Source organism: Formica exsecta, unplaced genomic scaffold (genome assembly GCF_003651465.1).
Source record: "Formica exsecta isolate Colony F162 unplaced genomic scaffold, ASM365146v1 scaffold198, whole genome shotgun sequence".
In the NCBI taxonomy this organism is placed as follows: domain Eukaryota; kingdom Metazoa; phylum Arthropoda; class Insecta; order Hymenoptera; family Formicidae; genus Formica; species Formica exsecta.
Genome location: NW_021849277.1, coordinates 6112 through 16048, shown reverse-complemented (window position 1 = coordinate 16048; position 9937 = coordinate 6112). Strand labels below are relative to the sequence as shown.

The window sequence follows — 9937 nt, the reverse complement described above, 5'->3', positions numbered from 1 at the left end:
TCGTTTAAAAATGGGCGCTCGGCGCCTCCGCATTTGCCCGACCGGTGTTTGTCGGGCGGCGGACTTCCGGCGGATCGGCGGCCGGGTAAGATTTAGTAACGATGGGGGGAATGCATCGTTACAAGCGAAACGAGCAATGTAAATTAATGAAGCATTTAAATGCCCGCTATTCCATTTAAATTATGACGACAGATCCTGCTCGATTTCTGCCATTAATCTGACATCAAACTGCGTTACGCAGATCCTGCTCAGTTTCTGCCGCCAATCTGGCATCTAACTGCGTTGCGCAGATCCTGCTCGATTTCTGCCGTCAATTTGCTGTCAGCTTATGTCGACAGATTCTGCGACAGAACACAAGCTTAATGCGGACGCTGTTGATGCCAATCTGCTGCAATATTCTGCTTGAATCTGCTCGCAAACTGTTGGCAGACTGCTAACATTTTGCTTACTGGGTTTGTTTGTGAGTAAATAAAATACTGAACGTTTCTAAAAAAAGTTGATATCGATTCACTAACTCGTTATAGAGTTATTAATGAAAAAGCAATGCAAAATTCCGAAAATGTTACTAATATACGCAACGTCTTTTTTTTCTTACGGTTGGTTTCAGGTGAAATTCACGTCCAAAAGTTTTTTGTTTTTTGTTGACGATCATAAAATTTGCAAAATGTACAAATATATTCATTTGTAGTACCAAAATCATATTAACTGGCATTATTTAAGTCCTTTACACGATAGGAACACATATGGTACATATCTTAACCCAAAAGCATAGAATTTCCTCAATTTCAAATTGAAGTAACTTTTGTCTGGGATTGTATAGCCAGTACATCCTTAAGTCAACCGATAACAATTAATGAAAAAGAAAAAGCACTAAAAATAAGAAGTGAAAAGCAAGTTTTGCTGCAGTAGAGTTTGTATATAATATGCTTAGATTAATTTGGTCCTCATATATGTCTTATATATACTTTGCTGTTTTTTAAAATAATACATTGGGATATATACATATAGCCACGCACGTTGACCGTACGAAATACCGGGCCTGTATCCAGACACCTCTTAATAGCCAAAATATGAAATATAAAAAAAGTCTACTGCAAATGCGCGCGGGCAGTCGCTAATTAAATTTATACCTACAAACGGGCTGTCAGTAATCGAATTTTTAAACAGTAACGAGATACATTGTGTGGATGTATGTAAAGTCGTGCGGAATCAAAACTTTAATAGATGCAAAAAGAATAATGTAATCGAAGAAATACATACACAGACACACAGACACACACACACAGACACACACACACACACACACACACACACACACACACACACACACACACACACACACACACACACACACACACACACACACACACACACACACACACACACACACACACACACACACACACACACACACACACACACACACACACACACACACACACACACACACACACACACACACACACACACACACACACACACACACACACACACACACACACACACACACACACACACACACACACACACACACACACACACACACACACACACACACACACACACACACACACACACACACACACACACACACACACACACACACACACACACACACACACACACACACACACACACACACACACACACACACACACACACACACACACACACACACACACACACACACACACACACACACACACACACACACACACACAGACACACACACACAGACACACACACACACACACACACACACACACACACACACACACTATATAAGCTCAACTATTGTATTGAATAAAGTTAGCAAGATAAGCTAGCAAATCGAATTTTTTGGCGAAGCCCGAAATTCTAATTCCTTATCTGACGATCGAATCCCTTGATTTTTCCGTGCGTCACTTCCTGGCACAACTACAAAGATGTCTAAATTTTTCAAAATTTTTCTAATGCTTTAAAGTACATTGAGTCAGATATCACAGATCTATAGGTTTATTACTGCGATGAACTCCAAAAACGAATTTATTAAAATTAATTGTTTATTAATTATATTAAATTATTATTGCATATCGTATCATATTGTTTTTTGTAATTGATTATATTTAGATCAAGATTGATTCTAATAATGAGATTAGCATAAGGTTCTTTTTATCTAAAAATTCAAATAATTTTAAAGTATCAATAAATTTAGCTATGTGATACGCCATCTCTGCATCTTGATCTCTGCACTAGTGTTCTTTGTATCCTCATCTGTACTTCTGCATTCATAAAATTCTGTATTGAACTAATCATTGCTAGTACAGTTCTAACACAGCTACAAAGAACAAATTTTTAGTAATCAATTTTTCATTGCAATGTTGTGTATAATCAACAATAAGAAATCTTAAAGCACAGATTTCTTTGCACAAAGCAGTTCCTGCTGTAAAATACTTTAATCGTATGAGAGTCTATAAAAAAAATAGCTACTGTCCTGACAGCCTTTGAATAAATTATTATTTGTAATTGGTTTTTATTTTCCAATTCACCTTTGTAATATTGTATGATTTTCAGTATTTAACTTCGAATTAATTAATGTGTAATAGAGATTTGTAACAATAAAATAATCAGCAATAATTTATTTCATAATTTTAGGATTTAAATTAAAAATTCATACAATATTACAATGTCATCTTACAATTAGAAAGACATATATACTTGTCACATTTAATTTCTCTTTTATTAAAGTATTATAATTATACATATGTATACACAATAATGTGACAAAAAATCTTACTTTTTCATCTATTATTTTTTATTGTCATAAAAGTACTGTGTGTTACAGCAATTTTATGTTATATTTACTGAATAACATGAAAGAGAGATAGATATTACGTAAAATACGATAATCAAATAATCCTATTTTACTGTACATATATAACACAATATTTCAACATAATCGATATTAATGAATATCTTCTGGGTTGAACATTCCCTGTAAACAGTAATTGCAGTAAATAAATTTCCTGTAGAATAGAATATCTAACTGTACATTTTTATATTAAATAATGTCTGTTAAACGACCGTGCACGAAAAATTCGAAAAATCGTACCTTAGCGCGTCTTAAGATGGAATCTTTGCTGGCATCATATGGATGATCTTTGCTCGGGATTTCTAGTACGGAAGGTATTGGTTGAGTGTGACTGTCAATTACATGACGAATCATTTCAGCCACCTAAGATTCGAATACCGAATGTAATATTAGTAATGCAATTAAGCATTATTTGCATTATTTGGATATTTGATTAAACAATAAATAAAAGTTTGCTTTCACAAACATAGCTATTAAAATAAATAAATAAAAAATGCAAAAATTTCAGAGAAGTCACTGATGAAATAATTTTTAAATTAGAACTATAGGTGAAGATATATATATATATATATATATATATATATATATATATATCTTTTGACTACTTACATTCTGATTAATAAGAATGATATCAATATCATCACGCTTAATAAAGCGCTTGAACGTGTCTTCTATCTCGCTTATTGCTGTGTCTATGAGAATCATTATTTAACATTAATTTATACCCCATTACATAATCTTATAATTTATATTATAGTATATACGATATATTCTACAACATGTATATTTCTGAAAATTGATAGAATTTTTTTTCTTAACGAAACTGTGTTTACATATGTAGTTTAAATTATCAGCAATTAAAACAGAAAAAAAGTTTTAGAAAAGGTTTGTAAATAAAAATTAAAGTTTCATTCAAATTCACTTAAAATCTTAACACTTTGCCAACCACTCGAGATAGGCATAACTAAGTAAGCGCTGGGCACAACAGTCAACATGCTTACATTGAGCGTTTACAGCGCTGTAACGCAAAAAAGATATGCCTATTCGGTCGTTCAATGACTCATGAAACGGATAGATCTACCCAATCTTCCTAGTCTTTGCCCAGTCGGCAAAATGTTAATATATATATTTTTAAATATTTTTAATTTATTTAAAATATATATTATATACAGAGTGTTAAGAAAGGGTCACAAAAGGGTATTTTAAAAACATGATATTTTGTCACTTCTACAATGCCAATGCAATAAACAAAAAAGTAGTTATTAGTTTTGCTATAGTAACATTGGATTATAATAACATTTCGTTTGTAGATAGGTAGCAAATCCGAGAACAGCCAGATGTGTTTGAAAAGATCCGTGATTCTCTAAGACGTAGGACTGAAAAATGCGTGACAATGCATGGGAACCACATAGAGCACCTCCTATAACGCTCGCTGCAAAACTAGTAAGTACTCTTTTGTTTACTGCATTGTAGAGGTGACACAACTAATAAGAATAAAAAGAATAAAAAGCTCAAATCGAAAGATAGACTGTATCTTCGAAGATATTAAGATCCATGTTAATTCGACTTTTTTTTCTTGTTTTGATCAATACTACTTTTTTTCAAAATATGTAATCCTTTTTTTTTAACACCCTGTATATGTGTGTGTATATATAATTTAAAAACCAAATACTTTCTAAATTATAAAAAAAGAATAACGATTTCTAATTAAGAATATGCTTTATATACATATGTTAATTGAGTACATTTCATTAGCTTATACATACAGAATGCGGCAAAGAGAACAAAACGGATTATGTAACTTTGACTGAATTAGCCTTTCACTTTTTTAGAAATTTATAGTATCAAAAAGTATGGTGCTTTAATATATATTTTGGTAAATGTTCAGATTAACGTATACCTCACGGATCATTTTCATTTTTACATATATTATAGAGGGCACATTCCTAAGTAACACGCACTTTGAATTTTGTGGCGCTCTCTTCTGGTTTCAGAGATATGCGATTTTGAAGTATCATAATTTTCGGATTTATTTCTATGATCTTTTCACTATATCTTACTTGCGTGTTTATGTTTTTTTGTTTATATTTGTGTCACTGTCAGTATATTTTCGCTAAGAATTTCTTATGTTTACATTTAGAGTTGTTTTTATGTTACTGCTAGTACGCTTCAGAATCGTACACTTGTTCAGTTCCGCTAGAAATTTCAAAAGAAATACAGCAATGAAGCTTTACGAATTTCTATCCATTACTGCAGATAAAAATATTTCTTCTCCACATAAAGCGAGATTCAATGCAAACCTATCTGTCTAGTTTTTTGATAGTGGAGCCCCCCTGCAGGGGAGCGGAACATACTGTCTCCACGCATATACTTTTTAATGCGAAGTAAGGTTTCACAGGGGTTTACAACTATCCACTTTATATTTACTATTACTTAGGAATGTGCCCTCTATAATATATGTGAAAATGAAAACGATTCGTGAGGTGTAAGTTAATCTGAACATTTACCCTCTCCTCAACAAAATTAAAGCATCTCTTCGAAAAATTGGTGAATTTCAAATGTAACTTTGCGAAAAATGATCCTAGAATGATTCCTGCGGACATTTCAAAGTTTGAAATTTTAACTCTTTCCTCGATGATGATTCTTGTGTAAATAACTCCATTTTCAAGTAAATCGCGAAATTGACAGAAAAACTTCAATTTTGAGATCATGTACGCCAAAAAGAATTTTTTTGTAGCTCTAAATGATTTGAAAGCTTGAAGTTTCCTCTTTAAAATGCTTTTTTAGAAATTAAATTGTGGTTCTTTTTAACTTGTAAGTTGTAATAAGTAGAAATAATCAATACTTTTTCGCATTTTTAAGTAGAATTATTGTAGTAGAAATTGCTAAGCAAGAAGAAACTATTGTTACTTATTTTATGCATATATGTATTATATTTTGACCAACATAAAATCAGGAGAGTTACACTATTCTATACTCCTCCCTCTCCCTCTCTCTCGCTCTCTCTCCCTCTCCTTCTCTTTCTCTCTCTCTCTCTCTCTCTGTGACATTACCGTGTCTCTTGGTGTACAAAAGATGATCGATTACTGAATCAATTCTTATCGCATGCAACGCATTGCGGCATTCTGTAGGTAAGAACCATTATTAATATAGAAACTTTTAATATTATATATATATTATACATACTTTTGTCAACAACCATAAAATTAGGCTGGCGATGTTTATTAATCTCTCCAACCCCACCCAGTAAAAAGCCCACACAAGTATCCTAAAATAATTTATTAATTGAGCTTGTGTAAGAAACTGATGTTGATATTTTTCTGATTAAATGTTTATAAAAAGATTAAAAATTTGGAAAATTGAATTGTATATATCTGCAAACATTGTTATAGCACAATACAATTTTGTATTGTGTACTACGAGTGCTTATAAAAAAACAAATAGTATATTATAAAATTTAAAATACAGAAAATTTAGTGTTTAATAGCAAAAAAGGATTGATTCTTTGTTTCTCTTTAAGTAATAATAAAACGTAACAAATAACAATGATGCATTGTAATAATTTCTATATGAATAATTCTATATCAACAATTTACAGCACTTATTAAGAGAACAAAATAATAGCATTTTATACTTAAAATAGTTGTCTTGCGACAGTACAATACAAAATTTTATACTCTGAGTCAACGTTAAAACCATAGACATAATATATCTAGACCGAATGTTGAGGAGTGAGGGCCAAGGTGCACGTAGAAAAGGATATATTCTGTTCTGTGCCCCTTGCGTTCTCTCTCACTCGTAGCATAACGAAAGAGTACGCTATGCTATGTGCGAGCGAGAGAGAACGCAAGGGGCACGAAACAGAGTATGTCCTTTTCTACGTGCATCTCTACCCCCACTCCTTAAATAAAGGCAAACGCTCGGTCTAGATATACTATGTCTATGGTTAAAACATCCGACTATCTACGGTTATCGATTAAAAACTTTTGAACATTCTGTACTATTTCTGTCTATTGCTAAGCAATGCCTACAACGTTCGCGAGCATCATCTGTCTTTGTTTAACTTTCGGTGAACAATAAGGATGAAATGATACCGCGAGGTCTTTTTATTATTGTATTTCTAAAACTAAACGGGGGTGTCAATAATTTCGGTTTTTTTTTTAATAGAATTCCTAAAGTATCTTTCTACTTTGTATTAGGTTTTCATCACTTTCTTGTTATTCTTTCTAATTATTAAAATTCAAAATACGAGATTTTCGTACGTTTTGCGTATGCGACACGTATAAAAAGTGCAATTTTTGATAGCGATTATCTCGCGTTCGGAACGGTCAAATGCTTTTAAGTTGTACAAACGTGTAGATACTACAATTATTAACGTATAGTTAAATTTTCAAATTTTTTTTGTTAATCGCGATTTGCGAGACAAGTATCTTAAAGCACAGAATAAGTTACACTTTAATCATTGAAATCAAATTATAATATATAAATGCACACACCACACACAACACACACACACGCACGCACGCACACACGCACGTACGCACGCACACACGCACGCACACACGCACGCACGCACGCATTTTAAAGTGCCGACTTTTCTCTTTAAATTGCTTTTTTAATGATCATTGCGCAATAATTTTTTCACTAGTTATGAACGCTTAAAGTCAATAGATTGATTTTATTTCAGTAGTGAATAACTCGACAAAAAAAAAACATAGGACATTCATTAAAAAAGCAAATTAAATATAAAACTCTGCTCTTTAAAATCCAGTTAACGAAATTGTGCTACAATATTTTTTTTCCGGCACTCTTTGACAAACTTTTTTTAAAAATATTTGTTCAATCGATGGACATCGCTTTTTTATAATGTAATTTTGTAATAAATTAAAAAAATTGAAATCAATTAAAAGATTCTGAAATTAGAAACTTCAAACTTTGTAACGCTTTTTTATTGATCTCAATCCGATTAAGTGCGACGAAATTGCTGCAATTTGAAAATTGTCTTTTCTGTAGACGGAAGAAAATGATCCTTTAATTTTTTTGCATAGTGTATATTCATATGTCAGTCTTTTAATACATCAGTTATAATGTGCATCAATTGGATATTGCGACTAACAGAAAGTTAATATTAATCAAATGCAATATATAGTAACATATAACAGAAAAATGAATAAAGAAAAAGAACAAAATGTAAACAGTATTTTTTTCTAATAGATCGGTTTCTATATCTTAAAATATATATATATCTTAAAAAATATATATATATTTTAAGATATAGAAACCGATCCATTAGAAAAAATATATATATATTTAAAAAAATCAGTAATAGAAATAACGCTGTACATTTAATATCTATGAAATTAATTCAACATGTAATTAAGAATTTAAGAGTTACTTTAATTAAACTACAACTAACTTTATCTGTGATTATTCTAATACTTGCATTTTTTGTTAATATTATTTTAATATAAATAGAATTATAATTTTTTGTTTGAAGATCGATTCAGACATATCCGTGGTGTATCCGTTCTGTTCGCTGATAAAAATAAGTTTCCATAATTTTATATTAGAATATTTTTACTATATCTATATCTTCAATATTCATATCAGTGTCAGTGCATAGACAATAATCTGCGCCGATATTTTCACTGAACGAACGGCATGGAAAACATTGAGGTGTACAGGAAAAAATCCTCCGAGTATTCAAAGATTTTAAGCAGTTTAGTTACTGCTTAGTAAGCAGTTTACACATTTGAATCTGTGCAGTTTAATTTTTTTCATTATAATTTGAAATGGATGATGAAAAATTGATAGAATATGTTTGCAATTATGAGGAGCTTTATAATATATAAGCTATATGTAAGCTTATAATAGCTTTATAATATATAATATATAGCTTTATAATGCACTGCAATCACTGCAAGTTCTTCGATTGAAAAATTCATCTTTCTCTCTTGATGTTCTGAGACGTACTGAACGAAAATCGATGGAGACATACTGAAGTATGTGAATATTTTGCACTGATGGGTACAGATATGAAACTGATGCAGAACGGATATGGCACGGATATATCTGAATCAATTTTAACAGATAAAAAAGAAAATTAAATTAGAAACGATAAATAATATTATTACTATTATTATAGTTACACATTTTGCTATAGACAATGCTATTAGTTGAATTGCTAATTTAATCAATCAAAGTTCGATCAAAATAGCTAAGCATTAAAGTATCTAAGTTATTTTTTATTAATGCAAAGATGATTCATGAAAAACAACAGCAAAACCGTTTCAATATGAAAGTCAAATAAATTGTAATATACAATTAGATCCCATCTTTGGAATATTTCACAAAATATCTTATTTAAGTTATCATAAAATTTATCAATACATAAATATAAAGACGTATGTATTTAAAAAAAAGGCCCTTTTATCCCTATAAATTATTATAAATCAAATAGATTGAAAAAATTACACTCTTACCTCATCACCAATCACCGCTAAAAGTTTTCCTTTTCCTGCGGAATGAAGAGCCATTATACTTTCCTTAAAAGCAAACTAAATTTTGCAAATAAAGTTTTAAAGCGAAGCAATTTTGTAATTAATTGAGAATCGGATACAGACACTCTTGTCGCACATCAGCTGACGAGCCACACCACAGATGATCACGTTATTCGAGGCTGCGTTCCAAAACTCCACTATAATGGAGTAGCGTTTGATTGACCAATCAGGACAAAGAAATTTTCCTTTCTTTTATCATGATTGGTCAATTAAGGGTGTGTTCCGATATACACTGCCAGTACTGGCAGTGCTGAAAAATTGTTCCGCTATTAGCACGCAGTGTGCTGCGACAGCATCTAGTTCCATCAATGACGTCATAAATGGTAGCCATATTGCTACTGCGGTTACTGCAGCTCCCGAGGTGAAGCAGTTACAGTGCAACATGGCGTCGTGCAATAAAATAGAATTGTTAGATGTAATGTTATATTCTTCTTCTTCGGAAGAACTATCACTGCTTTCATTTAAAATTTCTAATGCTATTAAGCAAATTGATAATTTACGATGCTTGTCCATGTTTGTTGTTATT

The 9937-nt window shown here is 31.6% G+C and overlaps 1 protein-coding gene across 1 annotated transcript; it reads right to left on the bottom strand.

The window, feature by feature from the left end:
* Window positions 1-2696: 2696 nt before the first annotated feature.
* Window positions 2697-9539, bottom strand: LOC115234220 (V-type proton ATPase subunit F). Its single transcript, XM_029805061.1, has 5 exons — window positions 9334-9539; window positions 6038-6119; window positions 3461-3543; window positions 3092-3214; window positions 2697-2974 (listed from the first exon to the last, which is right to left on the bottom strand). The coding sequence occupies exons 1-5, from the start codon at window positions 9385-9387 to the stop codon at window positions 2945-2947; spliced, it is 372 nt and encodes a 123-aa protein (XP_029660921.1). The 5' UTR covers window positions 9388-9539; the 3' UTR covers window positions 2697-2944.
* Window positions 9540-9937: the final 398 nt, after the last annotated feature.

Bases quoted from the DNA above. Each gene is read 5' to 3' on its own strand.
- LOC115234220 (XM_029805061.1), bottom strand. From the start codon at position 9,387: ATGGCTCTTCATTCCGCAGGAAAAGGAAAACTTTTAGCGGTGATTGGT. The intron at 6,120-9,333 runs GTAAGAGTGTAA...AAATTATTTTAG, and splicing joins TAGCGGTGATTGGTGATGAG to GATACTTGTGTGGGCTTTTT. The intron at 3,544-6,037 runs GTATGTATAATA...TGATTCTCATAG, and splicing joins TTTTATGGTTGTTGACAAAA to ACACAGCAATAAGCGAGATA.